This window comes from Rhincodon typus, chromosome 12 (genome assembly GCF_021869965.1).
Source record: "Rhincodon typus isolate 14 chromosome 12, sRhiTyp1.1, whole genome shotgun sequence".
NCBI classification, from domain to species: Eukaryota; Metazoa; Chordata; class Chondrichthyes; order Orectolobiformes; family Rhincodontidae; genus Rhincodon; species Rhincodon typus.
Genome location: NC_063343.1, coordinates 52,402,992 through 52,429,911, shown reverse-complemented (window position 1 = coordinate 52,429,911; position 26,920 = coordinate 52,402,992). Strand labels below are relative to the sequence as shown.

The following is a 26,920-nucleotide window of genomic DNA, read 5'->3' as shown; positions in this document are numbered from 1 at the left end:
GAGGTTGGTCGGTAGGAGATGGAGGTGCGGCTTGAGGTGGGAGGAGGAGGAGGATGCCTAACCTTGATTTGTATTCAGTTGACGTTATCCAAGTAAAACCATGTGGTTAAAGTAAACTTAACAATCCGTCAGGATCTATCCTTGATCCGCTACTCGTCATCATTCACAGTAACACAGATAATGCTCGTGACTGGTCCCCATTATCTCGCTTGATCCTGTAACTGAAACTGATGCTTGAAAGAGACTTTTAAGGAACGTTTTCCTTTGGTGTCAGGAGGAGAGAAAATAGTAGGGTGTGAAAGGGAGAAAATGGGTCCTTTCTGTTAAGACCAAAGTAAAGAAGACACAAACAAAACAAGACGTGGGGTGGAGGGGAGTGTGGAGGGTGGTGGATAGGGAGAGCATGTGAGAAAATGGAGAACAGACATCGTAGGGAGGAGGTCAGTTTCTGAACTTGTACAATTCAATATTGAGACCTCAAGGATGTAAAGAGCCTAAGAGAAAATGAGGTGTTGTTCCTTGATCTTGCATTGTGCTATGTTGGAACATTGTAGCAGGCCCAGGACAGAAATGTTAGCCTTTCGCACCTTAATTTACATTCATTTTACATCTCTTCTTCCCCTTCCCTACCATTAACAACCCCTGGTCTTTTGCACTGGACCTCTATAGCAACTGACCCCTTGCTCCTTCTCTGCCTCTGTCAAAATTTACATATTTTCCAACAACTTTCAGTTCTGAAGATGTCATACCTGACTTGAAATGTGAACTGTTTCTGTCTCCACAGATGCTGCAAGACCTGCTGAGTTTCTCCAACATTCTCTGTGTTTGTTAGAGGCATTAAAACCTTGTATAACTGTAAAACTGTCCTCTCTCTCACCTGGTCTCTCAACTGACCCCCTAACCAGCTGTGTTTGAAACCCCCTGTCAAAAAGAAATGGGGGTTCCAACCCAGATCAGAAGGTTTGGGTCTCTATTTTCATTTCAGCCTGTTAAATCTCCTTGGCCTTTTGTCAGAGGTTGACTGGAAGTTTCTAGTTGGCCTCCAGGCACCCAGAAGTGCAGGAGAGCAGTGTTGCTACCTGGAGGCAGCCTGCTGGAAGTAGTGCGGGATATGGAGGGAGGGGTAGAAGGCACTGCTCTCTGGGTCCTCAATCCACAATAATGGCCGGGCTGACTCCATTTTTTTTATTGAAAACTTTAAAAAGTTGAAGAGAGGGCACCTCAGAACAATGGCACCCACATTCTCATTTATGTGGTAATATGATCTGCTGCTTATTCAGTGCTGAAGGGCCTCCAATAATCCTCCAGCTTCAAGACAAAAACAGAAACTGCTGGAAAAGCTCAGCAGGTTTGGCAGCATCTGTGGAGAGAAATCAGTGTTAACGTTTCCAATCAAGTGACCCTTCCTCAGAACACTTCATCTGACCTGAAAAGTTAACTCTGATTTCTTTCCACAGATGCTGCCAGACCTGCTGAGCTTTTCCAGTAATTTCTGCTTTTGTTTCTGATTTACAGCATGATTTTTACTCCAGCTTCAAGACCCTGACACCATTGATAATCTACGCTGTGGCCATTACTTGTCTAATTGGGGGAAAATCACAGCCAGATAACTGCTCTCTAAAGAGGCAAGCTTTTCAGCTCTACTTCTGCCTGGCATTGAGATTCAAAAGCCCACAGGGAAAATCCCACCCAAAGTATGGTTGTTGTAGATTTATTTTCCCACTTTTCTGAACTTCTGCTTTTGATTCTATCATTGCAGATGAACATTGAGCTGGTAACAAGGACTTTCCCAGAGAGCAAGAAAATGACTATAACAATTAGGCCATTGTTCACAGATTTGCCAACAGCTAACTCTTGGCAAGTAACTAAGGGAGAGCAAGTAAAAATAGTTTATCCTTGAGTAACAATGTACAAAAATTAACTGGAAACACTTTACACCATATCGGTTAAATTAAGCCTACATGCTCCTTCTGTGGGCAATGCTGACTAAAAACAGATCACACTAGAGCCAAGATCTGTGTATGTCAGTGCAGCAACATCCTACCCATTTGGTTCAGGTATGCTGTGATGATTTCCAATCACTTCACAATGATACCATTTTAAAATGAAAATAGTCTGAAGGGTGAATCTTATAGGGCCCTGAACAATATGGGCTATGGCAAGCTACACGACAGAATTATGGGAGAAATCCTCAGAAACCTATCTCATGTCTGGATCAACTTAATGCATCTTTTATACATTTGTGGAGTACTGAGGTGTGTTTCTCACTAGGCAGCTGTCAAGGTGCTGGTTAGTCATGTCTAGAGCCTGCAGTTGGTCAAAAGTCTGGGGTGAATACAGTCCTGGGGATCCATGCATTGATCACTGATAGGAAACTGTAAGGGCAAACATGAGATCACAGCCAAAGTTGTATGGCAATCAAGATTGGGGGGTGGGGGGGGAGCAAAAAGCAGAGGCATGTGTTGAAGTGGGGAACGGACAGTGTGATGACGGAAAATCTGAGATATCAGGGCAATGGAAAGAATAACATTAGAGGGCGTGGTATCAGAGTGTGGATAATGGCAGTGACCACCACCTTGGCCTCCACAGGGGGAGCAAAGAGGACCAGGGTGAGGATCATTCATTTGTCACGTCAGAACGTAGGGAATAGTTGAGGCCATTGGAGAAAAAATTTGATGTGAGGGAAATTGTTGAAAACAGACTGCCAAGTAAGTGCAGGGCAAAAGGGAACATGGAAGCTCTGGGAGTGGGGTGGGCGTGTGGTGACCAGGAGAAGCTCATTGCTGACTGTCTCCACATCAAGCTGCATTCCCCGCTCTCACTTGCCATTCTCTAAATGCTAACTGCAGCTGTAAACTATCTGGGACAATGCACATTGTGGACAGAGTCAATGTCATTTTAACAGGTACAAGCATTGGATGCAAATCTGCTGGACACCATGACATTGAAGGCACAAACTGACACAGGCATTAGCAGCCTTGACTTAAAAAGACAAGAATTCTGGCTAAATGCATCCCACCACTCGAGAAACTACCAAGGGTGTCAGTGGAGGAGTTGAATACTGTTTCACCATTTGTCATGTTAGTGTTACAATGGATTCTACTGAATGCAATGAAAACTTACATGATTGATGTGGGTCTGGGATGGGAAGAGGAGTGGAGAACAGCAGACATTGTATTTCTTTTGTAACATGTTGGTCACTCAGCTGGTGAGATATCTTCACCAAGTTGGTACACATGCTTTGTCCATGGTCATGGTGCAGGTGTCAATGGGGCTCTTGAAGGTACAGTTCTACTGTTTAGACCAGCCTGGGGAAAGCTCTTCACTACAGTCCAGACAAAGTGTGCCACATCACTCTGTCATGCTCTGCTTTGCAGAATTTGAGCAGGCAATGAGGTGATGTGCTGAATGCTGAGGAACTGGACAAGTGAGAGCAGCTTTGTGAGGAGAAGGAAGAAAATGAGGACATTCTCCTTGTGCATGAAGAGTTCAGCTGTGTTGGGCACTGCAAGCCAGTCAGAACCTGACTGGCACTGGTTCCAGTAGCTGAGAGCTGCGTGCAGCTGACCCTCGTGGAATGTAACACAATCATCGATTATAATACCAATATGTGATTTGCATTGTTGGAATGAAATTCAGCCTCTATTAGTTTTCTGTTTGCTGGCTGTAAATGAAACCTCATGTTTAGAATTGTCTGATCACTTGCTTACGTGTGATGTTCCCCTACTGGACAATGGCAAGCTATGGGTCTCCAGTGGGCATTGGGTATAGAGTAGTGGTGATCAAGAGGCTGTTTAGATGGGATTTAGCTGAGGTGAGGTAAACCATGTAGCCTGACAGTTAAACAGTAACTGGAGTGAGAGAATGGAGTTCCACATGGGAGGGACTGTCAGCCACATTGTCTACGTGCCGTTAGCAGTGTGGCTTTGTGGCTGTTGTGCCATTATGTTACAGGTGAGAGGCAATGCCGGATAGCAAAGAGTGATTGAGTTTTGCCGGGGCCTTTTTAGGATTGCATGGCTGCCAGGGTTGCTGGTCTTTTGGTGGATATCTACTGAGCAGCAAGTTGTTCTGGGAAGTCCGTATGAAAACATGGGACTGGAAATGGAAGAGAGGGATGTCAAAGGGGCTGGGTAGGTACATGATGAGGCAAGTTTGGAAAGCTACAGCAAGACATTTCACTATGGTCACAACGAAAATCTCTCCAAAAAAACTTGATGCAACTGACAATTCACCAAAAAAAAATTCCACTTTAAGAAACCTTGTGAACTAGCACCTGTGACGTTTAATGAACATGATTGCACCTGTTCAATATTAATTGAGAGTCTCTAGGTTCAAATCAGGAAGCTGCAATCATTAAATTCATCATTCTACAGAGAGCAGTAGTAGCAGGAAATGTAAATGTGGCTTCAGTGCAGGTCAGTAAAATCCGCTTGTAAAATTTGTACTTTGATCCTTCTTTTTCTATTTGTGAACTTTGTACCTGGTTCATGAAACAAATACTGTATTTAAGTTCTGATGATGGGTCATTGCACTCAAAATGTTAATTCTGTTTTTCTATCCACAGATGATGCCAGGCCTGCTGAGTTTCTCAAGCACTTTCTGTTTTCATTACAGATCTCCAATATCAGCAGTTCTTTGTTTTATATTACCGTAGTTGAGTGGTGCAGACGTTGACCGTATTGGAGAGGGAGTTTCATATGTGGATACCCTGAGATATTTGTGCACCTACTGACGTTGAAACATGCGGGAATTAGCACTGTTCATCCACCACCCTCTTGTTTTAAAATATCTGCTCCTTAGACTGGCTTCAGAAGACTTTTTTGAGGGTCTTGCAGTTTATTATTTGGGATATGTCAACACGTAGAATGGATTTTTTTTCCTGTTTTTTGTAGAGACTGATGGGAATGTTTATGTTTTGCCTGTTTTAGCTATGTCATATTCTGTTTGTGTCATGGGATCGTACCTCTTAGGAACTAGCTCTGAACTAATTTCATTCGCAGCAGTTATTCATAGAGGAGAGTTGATCTTAGTGCTACAAGTCAAACCCAGGTTGCAGAGGTGAAATGAAATGCTAACACACTGTAACTCAGGATCAGACTGTTCTTCAAAAAGTTTTACTTTTCAACTGTTGCAGATACATAAAATGGGATGTGAACATTTCCAAATTCACATTCCCTTCTCTTTTGAGGGGAAACAGAAGAATTGAGAAGCATTTTTTTATCAAAATGACTTACAGCAAACTCACTAGCACCTGCAATAATGTGAATGTTTTTCCCATTTCTGGCTTAAGTGTACATTACATGTCTTAACAATGGCTCGGTTAATGGGCAATCACAAACAGACACAGCCTGAGTGGGACACTTTGTTTCTTTTTTTATTTATTAATTTGTGGGATGTGGCCGTTGCTGGCTGGCCAGCATTTATTACCCATCCCTAGTTGCCTTTGAGAAGGTGTTGGTGAGCTGTCTTCTTGAACTGCTTCATTTCTGGGACCTGGGTTTGCATTTAGCCTTAACTAATTGCATGAAGGCCTACTCTGTGTTATCTTTAGGGGATTGGATTAAGTTAGTGCAGTGCCAAATAGGTAGGGGTTGCTTGTGAAGATAAATATATAAGGCAGCTTGTAATCTCATACAGGAAATTCATAAGGATGACCAGTATTAAAACTTGAAAGGGTCTTCTGAAGAATGGTCTCTGGATCTGCAATGTTAACTGATTTCTCCCCTCAGATGTTGCCAGACCTGCTGAGTTGTTCCATCAATTTCTGCTTTTGTTTCTGATTTCCAGCATCCACAATTCTTTAGTTTTTTTTTAAACTTGAAAAATGTTCTAAGTATCGACATATCTCTCTTGCTATTAGCTCAATTTCACCAAAAATTAGCAGGACAGTCTTGATATTTTAAAAAAATAGTACTTTCTGAAATACAACTTCAGTGGTGAGCAGATTGGAAGTTTATTTTCAACCCGTTAAGATATTTATTATGTCTTTTTCTGCAATGATAAGTTTAAACGATCGCAATACTGATCAGTATTAACAGCTGCCAAATGACAAATTTGGAAAAGCTTGTAAGTTTGTTCACTCATTGAAAACTTACAAGGGGTGAAAAGCCTTGATGCCTAAGGTAAAACAGGACCTTATGATTTGTGCAAATTAGATCCATACCATGTCAAAAGAGCTTCAATGCCATTTTAACTGGGTTATGCATGGGGAGGCTCACCTGTCGGGTGAAGCTCTGCAGAGGGAAGAGGTCTGCCAAAGTAAATGTGAAACTTTGCTTTCTATCAACAGGAGAAGCTGGTCAAAGGCAACATGCATTTTTGGTCCCAGAAAAATACCCTGGACCTTAAATTTAGTTCAATTACAGTGTTTTTCACTCTTTCCTGACATCCTGAAATCTATGCTACATTAAAGTTGTTCCTCAGATTATAGGTTGAATCCTCTCTGCTTTATTGAAGAATATTCAAAGCAGAGGATCGATCTTTCAATGTAATGCGGCTTTATATTGGACCTACATCCCTCATCTTCCCTTAAGTTAACATAATTTAAACTGTTATATTCAAACATTTAGCCAGGAAAGCAGTTTGGAATAATCCCTCTTGAGTATTTTCAAAACCTGTTGGGAGCAGTGAATAATTTGGCGATGGGTAACAAGAATGTTCTGCTTTCATATTTGAACTCCTAATGATCTCTTTGGAGAGATGATAATTTCCAAGTATTACAGAACTTTGGACATTAATGAGGATTTTTTGTTTAAATTTAATTGTCTTTTCTCCATTATGTGAGGGTAATATAAGCAATTAGGGTCAATTTGCATCTGTTGTTTTATTTTGAAATTAACCAGAACTAAATTAATCCTTAAGAGAATATTTATAATCTTTACATCATAAATTGTCATTTGGTTGGAGTGGAAGACTGAATTAGAATTTGCAGGCCAGGCTTCGGTACTTAGCATCATAGGAAGACCAAGTGACAGTTAGGGAATTGAAGCTACAGTTTAATTATCCTATCCCCAATCTCTACTTGCATTCAAGAAAGTTCCTCAGTTGTTTTACAGTGATTTCTTTCAATGTATTCGCCTAGTTGTACTGACTTACATACTACCAACAACTTTCCAAGACATTTTTTTCTGAATATTCCTAGTTATTTGAAGCATCCTTCAAAACTATTTGGACTGAATAGCAAACATGTCTTTAGACATACCGCAAGAGAAATCTGTTCTCCTGATCACATTGTAAACTAATGAATTATAGAAATTTACAGGGCAGATGAAAACCATTTGACCTATCGATTCCTTCCTAGCCATTTGCTAAAATGTTCCATAACTAATCCTACATTCTCTAGAAGTATGTCACCCTCATATCATCCATCCACTTCCCTTATAAGGTGCAATGGTCACATTTCCACTATTCCTTCAGCAAAGCATCCATGTGTCACGTTTCTGATTTTTTCTGTGAACAGCACACAGAGGAAGTATTGCGGTGGCAAGTTTCTATTTTATGCCATCGATTTCTGTGATTACTGATAACCTGAGTCATTACTTGCGTCATACATAGTGCTTGATCAATTAATAGTAGGATCAATTCTACTCCTTTTATCGTATATTAAAAATGACCTCTGCACATTTAAACAAAATGCGCTGGTAGCTTCACATTCTGGCCTTCTTCCATACACTCAATTTGTCAGGGCACATTAATTGTCTGCAGCACCATTTACAAAGAGGTGGAGCCCTATTGATAAGGTGTTGCAAATGATATCCTATGCCACAGCCACATTAGACTGTCCTTGCACTTCCTGTCCTTAGGACTGGCACAAAGTAACAAGTTGTCCTTAATTTCATATAACTGCATGGGCTTCTTGTGATGTGCTGGAAAAACATTAAAATGGTCTTATTAATATTCAGTCAAATGCCCAGCAAGTGGCTGCTTACTGCCAAATCCCGCCAGGCAGAACCTGGTAATTGTACAATGAGACTTTTGACAAGGTAATCTTTCAGCTGTTAGTATCACATAATCACTTTTCTGTTTGATCACTTTATACATGCTTTTGTTTCAGTATTTTTGATTTTATTGGCTACTTAAGACATTTGAAAGAAAACTTAGACATTTTCTCTTTGCAATCTTTTACTTTGAGTACCCTATAATTCATATCAAGATTCATTTACGCGTAAATCATCACCATTTGTAAACGCAAGTAGTGGAGCTGTATAAGGTTAGAAATGCATGGGTACCTAAGACTCGTAAACGATCAGCACCAACAACTACTTCACTGTCCTCCGCTGAAAACAATAACTTGTTGGTATTAGAGGTGACTTCAAAACGCTTGCCACGTGCTTCTATAGCTTCACTTCCTGCAGCCAAACACAAAGAATTATGAGACATTGGAAATGGAATAATGAGTGTCACATGTAGAAATGCAATCCAGAAGCTGTATTTCAAACGAACATAAGAAACATGTGAAACAGAAGCAGGAGTAGACAACATGATATATTGAGTCTGCTCTACCACTCAGTACGATGTAGGAGATATTCAACATTAACTCCATTTTCCTACCTGCTCTGCATATCCCTTGATTCACTAACAGATCTAAAATATGTCTCTTTTAAATTACAAATCTTAAATTACAGATCTTACAGATCTACTCTAAAACCTTATGTCTCTTTCAGTTGTAAATATACTCAACAATGGAGCATCCAGACACTCTTGGGGTAAACAATTCCGAAGATTCACAACCTCTGTTTGCAAGATGCGCTGGCCAGGGAACATACGTCTACCCTGTCAAGCCCCTTCAGAATCTTGTATATTTTACTGAAATTACGTCCCAAACTTTTGAACACCAGAGTAAAAATCCAATTTATTCAGCCTCTCATCATAGTACAACCTTCTTATCTCAGGAAGCAATCTAATGAAACTTTGCTGCATCACCCGCAATTCAATATATTTTTCCTTAAATATTGAGACCAAAACTGTGCACAGTATGCTAGGTGTGGTCTCATCAACATCATACAGAAAATAGCAAATTCTCTTTGATTTTGTACTTGAATCCCCCAGTAGTAAAAGCTTTCCAATTTTCTTTCCCAATTGTTTGATGTATTTGCTTGCGATCTCGGTTACCCTTGTATGAGTTATATCTAAGTCTCTCTGATCAACATTTAGAAGTTGTACACCTTTGAAAAATATTTTTGCTTCCCTACTCTTGTTATCAAATTGCATAACCTTCCATATAATACTCCAACAGGCACTGTGTTGCATACTCACTTAACATATATATCTTTGGAGCCAATTGCACCCTCCTGACTGCTGACATTGGAATTTCCATTTAGGTTAACAGAAAAAGTGGATCAGTTTACTTTTGTTCTAATCATTAACACAGAGTGTAAATAGCTGATGCCCCAGCGCAGATTTTCATGGCATACCATAGAAACAATCTGCCAATTTGAAAATACCCAATTTATTCTCACTCTCTGCGTCCTGCCTGTCTATCCTAGATCTCAATTTGTAGTATTAACATTAGGCATAGCACCTTATCCAATGCCTTTGGAAATGCAGGTATACTGCATCTACCCACTCCCTTTTATCTGTACTATTAGTTACTTCCCCAAAAAAGTCTATGATCTTTGTCAAGTACAATTTCCCTTGTGTTGAGCTACTTTGACTCTGCCTTATCAGACTATGATTTTCTAAGGAAATTATTAAGATTTCTCTATTCAATCTTGGATTTCAGGATTTTTCTGAAGTCTGATATGAGGCTAACTGACTTTTAGTTCTCTTTATTTTCTCTCCTCCACTCTTGAATATAGTCTCATGTTTGCTAACTTCCAATCCCTTGGCACTATTCTAGAATCTATGGAATTTTGGAAAAGCATGTATCCATCATCTCTGCAATTATCTCTTTTAAAGCCTTAAGATGTAGGATATGAGGTCCTGAGGAAGGGTCACTGGATCCGAAACGTTAACTCTGTTTTTTCCTTCACAGATGCTGCCAGACCTGATGGGCTTTTCCAGCAACTTTGCTTTTGTTCCTGATTTACAGCTTTTGCAGTTCTTTAGGTTTTTATGAGGTCCTTGGGTTTTGTTGACTGTTAGTCACTTTATTCACTCTAATACTTTAACTCCACTAATAAAAATCCTTTAATTTCCTTATTCTCTTTAGCCTATTAGCTCGTCTCTATTTTTGTTACATAATTTTTGTCTTCCACTAAGTACACAGAGGCAAAATAGTTTTTTTTAAATTTCTCTGTAATTTCCTTAATCCCTATCATAATTTCTCCTGTTTCTGCCTTGTAGGAACTAATGCTTACATTAACTACTCACTTTATAAAATTGTAAAGCCTTGTATCATAGTTTTTGTATTTAAGGTTAGCTTACTCTAATATTCTCTTTCTTTATCATCTAATCAGCATTTTACTGCTTTCTAAAACTTTCTCCATCCATATTCTCACTATTATTTTTTGCAATATTAAAATGCTACTCCTAACCTCCCAAGTAATCCACAAATTGATTTGTCTTTCTGCATTCTTTGTTTTTTAATTAATTTTATTTTTGTTAATCTCTCCACAGAGCCAGCCTGACCTGCTGAATACTTCAACTATTTTATGTCTTTAAGATTTCCAGAATCCATAGTATTTTACTTTTTTATTCCCTTTGATTGCTGGTCATTCCATGAATTATTGGTTTAGAAAGCCACTAGAGAAACATTCTACAAATCATCCAGATTTGGCCCATTTGACATGTCTAGTCTGTGAGAAGATTAAATCTCCAATATTTGTTATATTGTCTTTGTTGCAAGCTCCAATTACATCTTGTTTAATGTTTCTTCAGTGGTATAATTACTGTTACTGAGCATATAAACTAATCACACTAGTGTTTTTCTCTTCCTTGTCATTTCTCATCCTTCTTTTTCCTAATCTGTAGCCATACTGATTCTAACTCCAAATCTTCTGAACCAAGATCCTTTCTTACTACTGTCCTAATGTCATCTTTTATTATCAGACCTACTCCCCCTCCTTTTCATTCTATCTATCTTCTAGAAATGATAATGTATTGTGAAATATTTATTTCTGAACTGTCTCTGGAATGCCAATTGTATCAGACCTATTTATCCAAATTTTTTCAACTAGATTATTTATCTTATTATGAACACTTTGCAGCAACTTTCTGAAGTGGGACTTCCTCCTAAGATAAGGGCAGAATTCTCCCATTAAAGCAATTAATGCTGCTTGCTGTGTTAAGTTGCTGTGGAGCAGCCATCAGCATTGTGGGTTTACTACAATTGACTATTCCAACTAAAACGGAGTTATTACATTTGTCTTCCTTCCTTTAGTTCTAGTTTCATATAGAGATGCCTGACCAAATGTCCCTGTGTTCCTTATGATTGGTCATTAGAAGATTTGCAAGAGTCAATTATCCTGAGATTCTTTTTCTTAAACATTTTCTGATAAAATATCCATGTAATATCTTCCTTCCCTGGAGCAGCAGGGTCATGATTCAGCTGGTAGCTATCAATAGCTACTGCAATATTGACAAAGAGCACAATAATGTTGCACATCCACTGAAATGAATTGGAACTATCGCTGACAGTATGTAGGCTCAAAGAAATCCCAGTCTGAAAGGAGTTAACTAAACATTTGTGTGCTTGTTCAGAACTGAAAAGCATCATGTGGCCCGTTATGGGCAAATAAGCAGTAAATTATGACTTTACCCATATCAAAATAATTTCCCTTGCGCCTCAACAGCTGGTACCTCAAGGTTAAATCCTAAGAAGTGTTTCATTCATGCATATAATTAAACCTATCCTTGTTTTGGTTTATCTTGTTCCTGTTTTGTCAACAAGTTCATAATGTTTAACTTAAACATGCACACACCAGCAATTGCAAGCTTGCAAAAGATCGCTGCCCGAGCAGTTTAAAAGTGTTTGTTTTCAACTGATCTACTTGATTGAAAATCGTCTGACACATCAATTATACAAACACTTGTGGGAGTGAGTCATGAAGGGCCACACTAAACAAAAATGTGAATATTGAAAATAACATTTGGCTAAGTATACGAATAGGAAAGGTTTGGGGGCGATATAGGCCAAACGCAGACAGTGGGACTAGTTTGGTTTGGGAACATGGTCAGCATGAACAAATTGAACTGAAGGGTCTGTTTGCATGTTGTGTGACTCTATGACTCCATGACATTTGTCACCCAAGGAATGAAACTTATTCACTTGCATTTTTCCATGAAATTTTCACAGAAATTCACCAAGGCTTGTATGACAGCACTTTTCAAATCCACAGCCACTACCATCTAGAAGGAAAAGGGCAGCAAATACACAGAAACACCATCGCTTGCAAGTTCAAATTTAAGCCACTTCCAAGTGCATTGCTATTCTCTCATGTCACTGGGCCAAAATTCTGGAACTCACTTCCTAATTGCAGGTTAATTTTCAGTAGCTGAGTTTTGATGTCAGCACAGTTCAGATTGCAGAAAACTGAAAAAAAAACAAGACCTGAAGTTTTAAAGCTGGTATGCCTCTCTACCTTAGCAATTGTACAAAGCAGGAAGTGACGGAAATGTGTGCCAACTTGTGGATCATGTCATCCTGCGATGGGGCTGTGAGCAAGATTGAGACAGGAAATGCCAATGACACAGAAATAGAAATCGGTGGGAAATCTCAGCAGGTTTGGCAGCATCTGTGGACAGAAATCAGAGTTAATGCTTCAGGGCCAGTGACCCTTCTTCATACTTCGAGTTCTGAAGAAGGGTCACTGGACCTGAAACATTAACTCTGATTTCTCTCCATGGATGCTGCCAGACCTGCTGAGATTTTCCAGTAATTTCTGTCTTTGATTCAGATTTTCAGCATCCACAATTCTTATGGTTTATAAAGTCAATGATACCCTTGTATGGACAAGAGTAGATATGCTGGTATTCCTGACCCCACAAAACAGGTTAAAAAATTTTGAACTTACCCTTTAGGGCCTCATTTGCCCCAGATCCATGTTCTCACTGGATTGGCCTGTTGGGAATATCTCTGTTACATCCTGCATTGGTTTCCTAGTAAAAATAACCATCAGGTCCAAATGAATATGTCAGAAAGTGACATACATAATTTAAATTGGACCCTGACGGCTTAGAGTGTGTGTTATTGTTACTTGTTCAGTGAAGGAGTTTAAAATTCTTTCTGTTCATCCCCCTTCAATTCCATGGAATTTAAGTGATCTGGGTGATATACTTGTCCAGTTTCCCTTGGGTGGATACAGCCTTGATCTGTTCTGCATTTGATAGAAGCAAAGCAAACTTCTGTTCATTTTCCCAGATGCTCTGTTGCTTGTAGTTATAACAGCTATAAAAGGATGATAAAGAAGCAACCAATTCCCATCATAAATGCAACCTTGACCTGAAGGGAACAATAAGAACCACCTACAAAGATATCATGAATGGAACGTGTGGATCAATTCTGTCATTGGTTTTCGTTCTTCCATCCTGGGGAAGTGTCAGCTCTTTACCATCCCACAGCAATGTGTATAAGACTGGGGACTCAAGAAGTATTGACAATTGAACCAAACATGCAGGAGCTGTTGGTGATCAACCCAGGTTATATATGAATAATGAAAATGAACTGAGCGAACTTTTAATGCACTTTTTCAGAAAAAAAATGGAACTGAATCTAAAAACTGTCTTATTTTTCAAATCTTCTCTTTTGAAGAATAATTTAGTTACTGAATTTTACATGGAGGTGGTGACCTTGATCAGCTGTGGGAATATCTGGGGTGCATCCACTTCCACAAGCTCAGACAACTATGACTGGATTTTACAGTTCTTAGGCAATTAACTGTCTGAGGCCAGGCTTACTTCAAGAGGGTTACAGTATAAGACTAGGGAAGTCTTACTGCAACTATACAAGGTGCTGGTAAGACCATATTTGGAGCATTGTGAGCAGTTTTGGTCCCCTTATTTAAGGAAAGATATAATTTCAGTGGAGGTAATTCAGAGAAGGTTCACAGGATGGCAAAAAATCTGAAAAAACATACTGGATGCTGGGAATCAGAAACAAAAACAGAAATTGCTGGGAAAACTCACCAGGTCTGGCAGCATCTGTGGAGAGACATCAGAGTTAATGTTTCTTCAGAGCCAGTACAGGGGGATTGTCTTATGAACAAAGGCTAAACAGCTTGGGACTGGAGTTGAGAAGAATGAGAGATGATTTCATTGAAACACATATAATTTTTAAGGGGCTTGAACAGGGGAAATACTGAGAGAATGTTTCCCCTCATGGAGATTCCAGAATTAGAGGGCATAATCTCAGAATAAAAGGGTGCCAATTTAAGACTGAAATGAGGAAGAATTTCTTCCCTTAGAGGTTTTGGAATCTTTAGAGCTCCTTGCCTCAGAGAGCAGCAGGGCAAGAGTCCTTGTGTAAATTTAAGGCCAGGATAGAAAAATTCTTGATCAGTAGGTGTCAAGGGTGAATGGGAAAATGCAAGAAATTGGACACGCAGAATGTCAAAGCAGTCACGGTCCTATTGAGTGGTGGAGCAGGCTCGAGGGATCGAACAGACTCCTCTTGTTCCTTTTGCTTCCAGGAGAGAGGATGTCCAACTTCCAAGAGCTGCCAGTCAGTCCCAAACAATGAACATTGTTAGAGGCTGTACTTGAGGGTAAGTGGGGCATCCACGACAGAGTCACTTAGTCAGGTCCTGACCAGGATGGGAATCTGACTTCAATTAGGAGCAAGGCAGCTGTTCAAGCGAGGGTGACTCTATCTGCTGGAGTGCTGGTGGTTGGCAGAAGTGAATTTCATACGTGGACCCTCCCTATCCACAACCCTGTAACTAAATCTCCATGGTTTAACTGCAGTGGTAAGCGATCGCCTTTAAGTGGCCCTTAATTGACCACTGAAGGACCTCAATTCATATCACTTCCACCCACTCTGCCACTGGTAAGATAACAGCAAAGATGGGTATATGCCAGGCATGACACCCCCTCACGCCAACAATCACTACCCCTATTTCTGGCCTACTGCTGTCCACCATGTGGACTAATTTCAATAAAATGCTAAAATGTGTAAGTCTTTTCTTTTGGCTTCTTCTGCCCTAAGAGGAAACATTTCTCTGACTTTACCTCTTCATTTCATTCATTTAGCCTCTATCCCCTGCCTCTCGGTGATTACACCGTGCATTTGAGAAAGCTGCTGTGGCAAAAATCCTGTTGAGCCACTCGATGATACAGCACAGCGACACGCTGCAGCACAACATCGGCAGAGCAGACTGAGTGTCAATCATCTTCATTGTTATTTTCAGCACACCCAGCTTGAAAGTGTCTCATAAGAGAGCTCCATACCGTCTCCGTGATATTCAGTCTTACCTGTATTTAACTGTGTAACAGTCTGATCCTGACTATTGCGGATGCTGACTGTAACATTCCTAGAAGACTGCAAGTAAAGGGAGCTGTCCTATAAACAAAGCAATATCAGAAAAAAATTATGTTAGGTACATTCCTTTGAGCATTAGTCTATTATTGTGGCAGCCGCGTTACTTATGCAAATTGTAAGATATAAATAATGAATTTGGTGGTGATATGGTGGGCTGGACAATAAACCAGGCAGAAGGGTACATCTATGGACATCCCACTACCAATTAATGCCACAGCCTCTTCCCATCACAGCCAGCAGTACCCACTTCATGTACAGAATTAGGAAAATTAAGGAATTTTGCATCTAATTTCCACTCCAGCTGCCTCCATATTCAAATGTTCATCCTTTGCCATTTCTGCCACGTCCAGCATGTTGCTACCGCTTAATACATTGTTCTCCTCTCGTCATCATTCTAAAGGGATTGCTCCCTGTAGTGATTATAACAAGGTCAGCCAGGTGACCTCACAGAATAGGAGTTCCCTGACTGGGGCTGTTCATCGGGTCCAAACAGGGAGTCCTGGCTGGCAGATATAAACGCGAGTGGCAGAGGTTCTGTTCACTCTGAGATCTGGCTGTGAGAAAGCTGGATCAGTGTTAAGGATAGTCCATGTGTAAATAAAAGGTGACTTGGTGATTGGATACCAGCCTCTGTGGAGTTAAATCACTCCCTCTGTGACATCCTAATCCACTTCACTATCACACCTTAAACCTCATCCCTCTCCCACTACACCTTCCCAGCAATCGTGGGAAGTCTAACACCTACCCTTTTACCTTTTCCCTCTATATAGTCAAAGGCCCCAAACACTCCTTCCTGGTAAAGCAGCAACTTCTTTCAAGCCAGTCTACTATATATGCCGTTTGCAATGCAGTCTCCTCTACAATGGGATGACCAAACTTGGACTGGTCAACTACTTTCTGGTACATCTCTGCTCTGTCTGGAAGAATGGCACCGACCTTGCAGTTGCTTGCCATTTCAGTATACCATCTTGCTCCCATGCTTATATTTCTGTCCTCGGCCTGGTGTAGCATTCCAATGTAGTCCAACACAAGCTAGACTAATAGAAATAACAAGGTGTAGAGCTGGATGAACACAGCAGGCCAAGCAGCATGAGAGGAGCAGGAAGGCTGATGATTTGGGCCTAGACCCCTCTTCAGAAAATGGTTTTCTGAAGAAGGGTCTAGGCCCAAAACGTCAGCCTTCCTGCTCCTCTGATGCTGCTTGGCCTGCTGGGTTCATCCAGCTCTACACCTTGTTATCTCAGATTCTCCAGCAGTTCCTACTATCTCTAGACTAACAGAACCTCATTTTCCACTTAAGCACTTTACAGCCTTCAGCTCTCATCATTTAATTTAACAAGTTGGGACTACGGACTTTATTTTGGTGTACTTTGTTTTCATTTTTCCCTATATCTTGGTTCCAAAATTTTATTTGCACTTCAAGCTAACATATAGTCTGCTACAATACACAACTTTGGATCTATGCTTGGTCACCTTTCAACATTACTGCTCTTTTTTCATTTTTAATCCATCACACCTTTGATCTCTAATCTTCCTCAACGTCTAACTATTGCCTGACCTTTTCTTTTGTTCTACTTGCTTCTCTTGTTTTTTCCGACTGCATAAAAGACATCACATTTCCACCTTCCTTCAGTTCCCAAGAAGAGACGTATTGGTCTCATAACACCAACTCTCCACAGATACAGCCAAACCTGCTGACCTTTTCCAGCCATTTCTGTTTTTATTTTAGATCTCCAGTATCCACAGTATTACACTTTTGTTATAAATATACATATTGAATACACAGAGAGAATGGTTGTATTTGATAAATGGAAAAAAGAGAAGCAGGATGTTAAAGTGATAGGTCTTCATGATAAAGTATCTGGCAGATCTTATTGTTGCTTATGGAGACAGAACCATAAAAAGGACTTTGTTACTACATCACACACAAATGTTCAGTGATGCCACATTAATTTTACTTGATGTTTGTATCCTAAAAAGAAATGTATTTAAGATATTTTATAGAGACAAGTTTCCTATAAAATAGTGCCTCTCATTTTAAAACTTGACAGGAACAAGAACTGAACCTTTAATTTGATTTTTTTCCAATATCTGTTTCATAAAGACACTTTTATGAGAATGCAGACAGTTTGCTTCTGCTTCACATTGACTAGATGTCAGCTAGGCTAGCTGATTTTAAAATGGATTTAACGTGCTCTATAGTTAATTAATAATTTTATCACTTACAATGTTTGTTTCATTAAAAGCTACAGCACAGTAAGATTGTACAACTTGCTTTATTCAATATCTTTTCCATAGAATTTAATGTTGTTGGGTCTTATTTATTAATCATTTAGAACTGAAGGGCATTTCCATTATACAGAGGTAAATCCCTGCAACTTGAAATCATGTCTTTGCTGCCCTATAGACAGACATTTTAAACAAAAGGCCGTAGCTCATGATCATAATATGAGAACATTTAGCTGCAACATTGCTACACTGGAAAAGGCAGTGTTTGTTTGGATTGACCAGAGACTGACTGTGTGGAAATAAACACAGAATAGCCCAATGCAAAGATCTGACATCAGTACATCTGCTTTAATTCTAGTTGATGAAATGTACCTTTCCTGACCTTCACAAGGAACATAGAAAACTTTCAAGTAAGGATTATTATGAAATATCCTCCATCAGGGGATAGGGTGAGATGCTCTTCAGAGGGTTGGTGCAACTCGATGGGCTGCATGGCCTCTATCTGCACGGTAGGGATTCTATAATTCTATCAGCTTTTTTCCAATCATGCGAATGAATTAAAGAGTTAAGATCAATATTTGCCATGAAGTATATAATGAAAGTCAAGCACTTTACCTAATCTTTCATGTAATGTGTTTTAATGGCTGGTGGAAATAAAAGTGGAGCACTTAGAACAGAGGCAGATGTTGCATGACAATGGCAGCAAGCTAGTCCACCATGTACAACTGCATATCTCTCAACATCCCCTTTTAAGTGAAAAACACACAAACAAAAAGAAATTTGCATGCACTAGTATGTACAGTTACAAGCTACCATTACCCAATGTACATGGTCGAGAAAGAAATTTAACATTCCTTAATAAACTGTGTGTTAATTCTAGTCCCTCTTACCTTTGTTACTCTCTGCACATGCAGTGTGTACATATCTTTAAATCATACAGGCATTTTAATTCATTCTTCCTTGCTGAGTTTGAACAGCTTTCTTACAGTTATGAAAATTCACTCAATCTCAACATCGGACACCATGTTTTATGAAATGTGTTTTAATAGCTGTTCCAAATCAAAGTGAAGCAGAAGGAGATCTCACATGACAACAGCAAGTCAGTTAGTACAGTATGTGCAACTGTATTTCTCCAGATAGCTACTAGTTTACAATTTAAATAAATGTACTGCTGGAGATTAATTAATGGCAATTAATAACACAATCAGTGAAGATGGAAAATAAAAAGTAATGTATGATCAACCAGCATTGTGGCAATCACATGTTACATCTGAAACATTGAAGGAGAAAAGAGAATGGCCACTAAAGGCTGCGTGCAAAATTAATCTTGAAATTTATCAAGAAGTTCTCTTTGCAGTGGGCCATTTCAATCTCCTTTGAATGCTATCAGGAACTGCTATTATTTGTCAGTATGATTTCTTAAAGATTAAACTATCTTTCTATTCATTGTGTGCCAAGTCTCTATCAAACAGTGCTTTCAAACAGAGATAGTAGGAACTGCAGATGCTGGAGAATCCAAGACAACAAGGTGCAGGGCTGGATGAACACAGCAGGCCAAGCAGCATCATAGGAGCAGAAAGGCTGATGTTTCGGGCCTAGACCCTTCATCAGAAAAAAGCCACACAGGTTATATTTCCCTCCATTTGCTAGGGAAAAACAGGTCTGAAGAAAGAACAAGAATAGCCAACTATTTTTCTAACATTAAAGTGAATAAAGGAAACGCCTCACAGTGCAATTACTGACAATTTTATTTCAAGATTCAATGGCACAGTGAGAATTAATAATGTGTTTAAAACAGCAACTTACAAAGAAACTCACGTGGATAGTGTGACTTTTACTGGTTCTTAGCTGAGAGTCATTTGGTTTTTCAGACAGAATAATTCAATATATTTTGAACACACCTCTGATCCTCTGTCCACCCTTTCCAGTGGATACTGCTTCATGAATGAATGAATGACTTATTTATTGTCATTTGCAATATACAGTGAAGAATACAGTAAAATACAGTAAAAAGCTTCAACAGTTGCTACTATCCACTGCCATTTTGAATAGCTTAAGAATAAAAAGGATAAAAGATATCACCGAAAAAGTGTCCTGAGCCGGCTCACCAGCGACACCTTGTGCTGCCACCCCTCCTCCATCACCTCACCGCTGCCTGTGCCAGAGCCACCAATGTAGGAGATGCCATTCTTTAGATGCCATCTCTCCACTGCTGCAAATACCGAGTCCCATGCTGAACCCACACTCCCCCTGCCACCAGAAGTTCCAGGCTCCACTGATGCCTTGATGGCGCCAGGAGTCCGAGCTCTGGGCATACCATGCTGCCACCGCTGCAGTTACCGCCTCGCCATTGCCAGGAGATCCCTGCTCTGGGTCTACTGCAACCAGGAGTCCTTGGATCCGCTGCCAGACCAGGCCGCTGCTGCTGTCTTACCAAGAGTCCTGGTCCGACCGCCCTCCTCTGACATGTTGCTTTGCCAGCACCGCCATCTTTAAAAGTCCACTGTTGCTGCCAGCCTCAAATGCCAGGAGGGCGCCCTAGCTGCCGCTGCTGTCACTGCCTCCAGTCACCATGAGGAGCTGTGTCCATCGCTGCCTCTGACCGCCGAGAGGAGCTGCCATTCCACGTATGGTCCCTCTAGCTGCCATGCCAATTTCCTTGACTAATCCACCGCAAAAGTTTACAAAGAAAAGAAAAGCAAAAAATAAAACTGAAAGGAAAAGAGCAGAAGTAAAAAGAAAGGGAAATAAAGAAACCATGCGGAAGCAGATGAGCCCTAGGCAAGAGCCTGCATGCAGCCCTACTACTCTGCTGCAATCTTTATGATTGCACAGGCACTGGCAGGATTTCAATTCCTGCACTGAAAGTATCCTGTCTTTAAGAATAGGAGCCTAAACAATATGTGTCAGAAGGCCATATAATTGTGGAAGGCAAGACAATCTTGGCCAGTCTACCAACTACTTCTGTACACTTTCTAAATAATAGCAATCAGGGTTAGAAATCAGTATTAACTTACTTTTACTCTTTCTATCTGGAGCTGTGCTTGATCCATCATTATCCTACTTATAATGCAGTAATAGCATACTGTATAAGTCAAATCAGAGACAGATGACAATAAGTTAAAGTTAAAGGTGTTTTACCTGAATATACAAAGCATTCATAACAAAATAGAGAAATTAATGGTGCAAATCGAGAAATAGATAAAAGGGTTTGTTCTTTTAGCCACCACAGAGTGTGGCTGCATGGTGACAAAGATTAGGAACTAAATAATCCAAGGTATTTAATGCTTAAAAAGGAAAGAGAAAATAAAAAAGGGAGGAGTACAACCTTGAAAGTAAAGGCTCAAATTAGTGCACATTGTTCAATCCTGCCAACTCCAAACCAACTATCTAGATGTACTGATATTTTAAGGATAAAATCATTGCCTTATCAAGAAGTGTTCTGTTTGGATTCAAACTGTACTCCAGAACGAAAGCTAATAATAATTTAGACTGATAGCTCAATAAATGCAGGGGCTTTATCTGCTGAGAATTTTTAAAATTTATTTATCAATTAATTCAAATATCTGCACAACGGCTGGTATTCCATCACCAAGTCACCCTTTATTTACTTGTGCACAGTACACTGGCTATGGCCAGTCAGCTCGGGATCAATCCCCTGAATTGAGGAGATTTTACATCCCCAGTTAATAATTTTTTCAACTAAAGGGCAATTTCTCAATTTTTGTCAACCCATCTTACAGAAGTTGAAAATCCCCAGTTAATATTGGTTAGCCAGTGCCTCCTGATTGGCCCAGGTTAACAACCCCACTCAAGGGTCTCGTAGTCAATGTGGTCAACCTGGTTCCAATCACTACAATAAAACAATTGTTTTTTTTGGTTAAAAGAAACTGACAGTCACCATTGTGAAAACTGAAAATCAGTTCATATAAATCAATCGAACGAGAGAGATTTCACTTGAAATTGAATAGCCATTGAAAGTATTGACTTCTTTTCGATTCTTGTGCATTTTCTGCTAAATTATGTGGGACTGAGCAGCTTTTGTGGTATTCAGTTTCTCTCACTGAAGGGACTGCTGTTGCTGACCTCAATCCTTCTACAATGCAATAAGCCAGAGAGCTGAAACAGTTGATGAGGTAAAGAATGAGCTTGGCCTCATTAGATTCCACACAAATATAAGCCGTTTTAATTATCAGGCAGCAACACACTTAATCTACTTTAGCAACTCTCATTCAGTGTGGCTGAAGCCAGTTGCTAGTACAGTGAGGCCTATCAAGAAGATCAGATTAATAACCATGCAAACAAAACAAGACATTGACACATAGGGCACAATTCCAGCAGAATATTACAAACAAGGCAAAAGCAGATAAAAACAAATAAAGCAACTGAAAACATTTTGATTAAACTGACTAAATAGAAAGATGATAATCAGACAGTTTTATTCATTTTTTCAAAATTGATGTTGGCGACACCTTTTGAAGTAATACTCCAATTCTTTTAAATAGCCACAGGCTATTCTTGTAATGGAGAAAACATGAAGAATATATACATATGTCATTGATAAACAAGCAATTGCTTGTATCTTACTGTTTCTAGGTCCCAACTTCAATACGCCCTCGCATATTCCTCTCCTTCCTGCTGACCCACCTGCTGGGTGTTAGGATGATGATTCACACAGCTTTAGGCTCCCACCCTGTAATAAACTTTTAACCAGAACCTCATGAAAATATCTTCCTATATTCAGAATTAACAGGGTATACAAAATGCAATAAAGGTCAATCATACCAGGGAATCATACCCCGATATTTTGTATTTAAGTGACACAGTGTGTCGGTAATCTACCTTTCTGCTTCACATTGGAGCCCTCTCTTATTCACGTTTTAAATAACAGCCTTTCCTCTGAGGACACGATAATCAATTGAGTGGTTGAATAATGCACATCTGAGGCTTTCAAGAAATAAAAAAAATTTAGGCAATGAACGTTAACAAAAAACCTGAGGTGGTAAGGCAGCTGCTAGAAATTATAGGCTGAATCTCAGCATTTTAGCAGAATCTTAGCAGAAAACAGCTACCACGTCACTTTTATTCAGTTTCACAGAGGCTCTTTCTTTGCAAAGCCCCGTGAGCTTTTTTGTGCTATCATCACAAACCCACCTCATTAACTATGTATGATGCATCTATGTTACCCCACTTGTCTGATGGATATTCTCCCGTTTGCTGTAGGCGGAAGTCCTCACCACTGCTGGGATATCACAGAATCATAGATCATAGAATCCCTACAGTGTGGAAACAGGCCCTTCGGCTCAACAAGTCCACACCCACCCTCAGAGCATCCCACCCAGACCCATGTCCCTATAACCCACCTAATCTACAAATCCCTGGACACTACGGGCAATTTAGCATGGCCAATCCACCTAGCCCAAACATCTTTGGACTGTGGGAGGAAACTGGAGCACCCGGAGGAAACCCACGCAGACACGGGGCGAATGTGCAAACTCCACACAGACAGTCACCCGAGGGTGGAATCGAACCCGGGTCCCTGGCGCTGTGAGGCGGCAGTGCTAACCGCTGAGCCACCCCCGTGCTGCCCAAAAATCAGAGGGACATCTCTGGCACCAACAGTAGGAGACCATTGTGAACCCAATCAAGCGCTGGCAGTTTGGATTGTCTCTGCGTGGTTCAATTCACTTGCCCCAGATATGGCAGATAAGGGGAAACTGCCGTCTCATTTTGCAGACAGGTCTTGTTGGACAGGACACAGCAAAGGAGCAGTGTCTTCTTCCCCAAGAGGAGTAGAGAAGGCCACAACCCTAAACCCTGCCAATCTGGTGTGAGGTTGACAGTGGGTCACCCAACATTGCCCAAGAAGGTCAATGACCGTCTCTGCTCCACCAGGGCAAATACCAGCATCTTCTCTCTGCCACCTCACACTCACTATCTTTTCTACTGCACCTCCATCCCACTAAGGCTCATGTTCTGCCACCAAGGGTCATGGTCCATGACTTCCACTATTGCATACATCACCTTCCTGCACTTAATCCCACACCACTTACAGCCTATATTACTAACAGCATGGCCTCTGCACTGCCTACTCACCTGCTCAGGACATCTTACCACTTTCCCCTCCACTTGCGCTGGCACTGACAGCTATACCTCCCACTTTCATCTCGCCGAATCCCACTTTTTCTCTCATGGGCCATGATAGGGCAGAAAGATCCAGGATAGATGGTGTGGTGTTTGACCCCCATGAAAGGATCTTGGCCCCTGCTGGTGAAGACCAGGACCAGTCCTGCGAGATGCAGAGATGCTCATTTTTCGAGCAACCAAGTAGGAAGCTTTTTATTGTTGTGGTACTGTCTCATTACTCCCACTGGAAATGTAATCTCAATATATCAGGATATTTACCTCTGGGTTACTCTGGATTGTTTCATTGTCTGCTGCAGGTACCAGCAGTATTACCATGGTCTTTGTCATCAAGAGGGTAAGCTCACAAGACATTCCCTCCTCCACCTCTGAGGAAGACAGCACAATGCACCAGCAAGTCCACCACCTGACCCCTCCACCAGCTCAGATACTAACACGTCAGTGTGAATGTGAGCTCAGTTAGAGTTGGGAGCGTCGGCTCATGAGCACCTCATTGCCATATCCCTGCAGCTGGCCAGGGAAATAAAATGCTCACAGCTGGTACTCAGAGGAATGCCACAGACCACACACCAGTTCAGCTCCAGGCAGGAGGACCAGAAGTGTTTATAATTCATGACTTGGTTGACATACACAAGTGTAGCAATGGAAGGTGATCATCACCAGCTGCAGAGAGATGGGTGACAGAAAGGGGAACCTGCCAAGGAGAGGAAACTGCTGGGTGACTGGAGCCAAGGCTGAACCATCAGTGGCTGGAGGAAGGCAGCCAAAAGAACCGGTGCCTGGGGCTCAGCTGTCCAAGAGTTGGGGAGGCAAGAAGCCTAACTACAGCCCAGGAAAAGTGAGAGTCTCAGGCCTGGGGCTGGGAAACAGTGAGGGTGCTGAGGAAATGAATCGACTGGAGGAGAAAAACGAAGAAGCAACATCGAGGTTTGTCAGCGACACTAGATAACCTCACACAAAGGTTGCAGGCTGCAGTAATATGGTTAGGACTCTGCTGCCTGAAGCATGTGGCTGCCTCTATAGACAGGTGAGCAGCTGCCATGGAGAGCATGTCCAGCACTCTCAGAGTCTGCTGGATACATGCACTGACCTGCACTCTATTGCTCAAACCATTGCTGCCCAGCACCAATGTCAAGGCAACAAGAGGACAAGGGACCTTGACCTCATTGCAGGTGTCCCTTCCTCGCAAAGAGACAAGGTAGAACCTGCAGGCACCCAGCTGGAGGACAAGCTATGAACAGGCCATCTTGAAGTCTCCTATCGGGAGACTCAAGAGATAGACAAACCTTCCACCTCCATCTTGACTGCCACCCTCAGCCCTGTGAGAGTTCAAGTTGGGAAGCATGCCTCTAGGCAGGACGCATTCAACATGTGTATACTGTCTAGCCCCCAAGGTCACCCAACCAGACCTCCAGACTCAAAGGGCTCCACATGTACGGTAGCTTCATTCCACCTCGGTTGCAGAACCCAGGACTGCACTGAGACCTACTGGGAGGGAAAGAAAAAAAGTCTTCAGAGGGGACATTGGTGGTATCGATGGGACACATCATTGTGAAGATGTTACCATGTTTGTAAGCATACATCCACTTATCTTCAGCAGCTATATGCATGAATGACTGACTAGCTGTAACAACAGCATTGAGGATATTGGTGTGGACTAAGTATAAATGGCAGATCATTGCTACTTTGGCAACCAGGATCAATCCTTCCAGGATGCAAAACATTGCTCATGCCTCACAGCTATTAGTGAGATTGATTTGTAATGTTGCACAATATAGTTGACAATGCTTGTAGCCAGGATCTGGACTTGATGTCTAAGGATCACACAGATTGTAGAGCTCACAAATCTATGTGAACATGTGGTTCAGCTTCTGCTTATGGGTGTCTGTGTATTATTATTGGCTTTTAATGGGTATCACATCATTCAAAATTGAAGACCCTTCCCTCGCAGAGCAGAACGCTTACCCAGTACCCTCCAGCTGTTGTCATGGCCATTTTTAGCTTCATTGAGCACTTGTTATTTAGAGGAAGATGGAAGGTAACAGCTGTCTCTGTTCTCAAAACAGAAGTTTCAGGCTCAGCCTCTTACTATTAGTAAACCTCCAAATGTAACCATCCCCCATCTTGGTAGCTCTCCTGGCATCGATTTCACACTTTCCCAAGTCTCTGCCCAGCCCATCTATCTAAATTTTCGTCTCCCACTCAACCTCCAGCCTGAAGCATATCATGTAACCATACCAGTCAGAGCAGAGTACTGAGCCAACCCCATGGCTGCCTGTGTGCTGCAGACTTGCTGAACCCCTCCTGCTCCCTTTACACCTTTCCTTTCAATGCTCTATGGTCTCCCTCACATTAGCTATTGGGTTGTCCCTGTCAGAACTGTAATCCCCTCTGCATCTCAGCATTTTAGCGACATTTGAGTGATTTAATTGAACAATCCCAAATGATGATAGACCTGACCCCTGACTAATACCTGTACAGTTCCCCAATTGTCTTCTTGTGATTCTCTGGACTGGATGCACTGGACCCACAGAGCTGACTGCAGCCTGGTCCCCAGACTGTAGAGGTATGGACCATCTGACAGTCACTGCCCTGAATAGTCAACTGGCTGCACCTTACCTTCTGGACTGATATTGGATGGTTCTATTGATTTACTGTGTCTGGCCTTCATGACTGAAGGGTGTCTACCTGGACTTGACAAAGGGCTAGTCCTTTCGGCTCTAAGACATGTCCGTTTGCTTGAAGCACATACAGAGTGTTTGGTGCAAATCCACCTGACACATGCTGCAGATAATAGCACTGATGTAACACAATGCCTTACAACAACATGTCCATCCCCTTGATTTATGCCTGCTGACAACCACGCCAAGCTGCCTGGTTTTGTGTCTGCACTGAAAAGCAAATCAAGGTAGAAAAGTTGTGAGCCTGCTGGTGCTGGCTGAGCAGCCAAAGTGCATGAGGGCAAGCAAGGCAAGGCAGGGATGTTGTGAGCTTTCAAGTAAGCTCAAACTGAGTGAATACTAAGAAAGCAAGCAAGCAGCTCTGAGACAGCCTGGTCCCACTCATTACTGCACACAAACTGGTCTTGTAGCAGTTGTGTTTAAGAGGCTCCTGTGAGCTCCAAAGTGC

The 26,920-nt window shown here is 41.2% G+C and overlaps 1 protein-coding gene across 5 annotated transcripts in view; it reads right to left on the bottom strand.

Annotated features, from left to right (window-relative positions):
* sgcd (sarcoglycan, delta (dystrophin-associated glycoprotein)) overlaps window positions 1-26,920 on the bottom strand; it is a 216,851-nt gene that overhangs the window by 26,502 nt on the left and 163,429 nt on the right. For all 5 annotated transcript variants that reach the window (XM_048603739.1, XM_048603738.1, XM_048603737.1 and 2 more), the window contains 2 exons: window positions 15,352-15,439; window positions 8,232-8,351 (listed from right to left, as the gene is read on the bottom strand). In XM_048603739.1, the coding sequence (XP_048459696.1) occupies window positions 8,232-8,351; window positions 15,352-15,439 (208 nt within the window). The remainder of the gene's footprint in view (window positions 1-8,231; window positions 8,352-15,351; window positions 15,440-26,920) is intronic.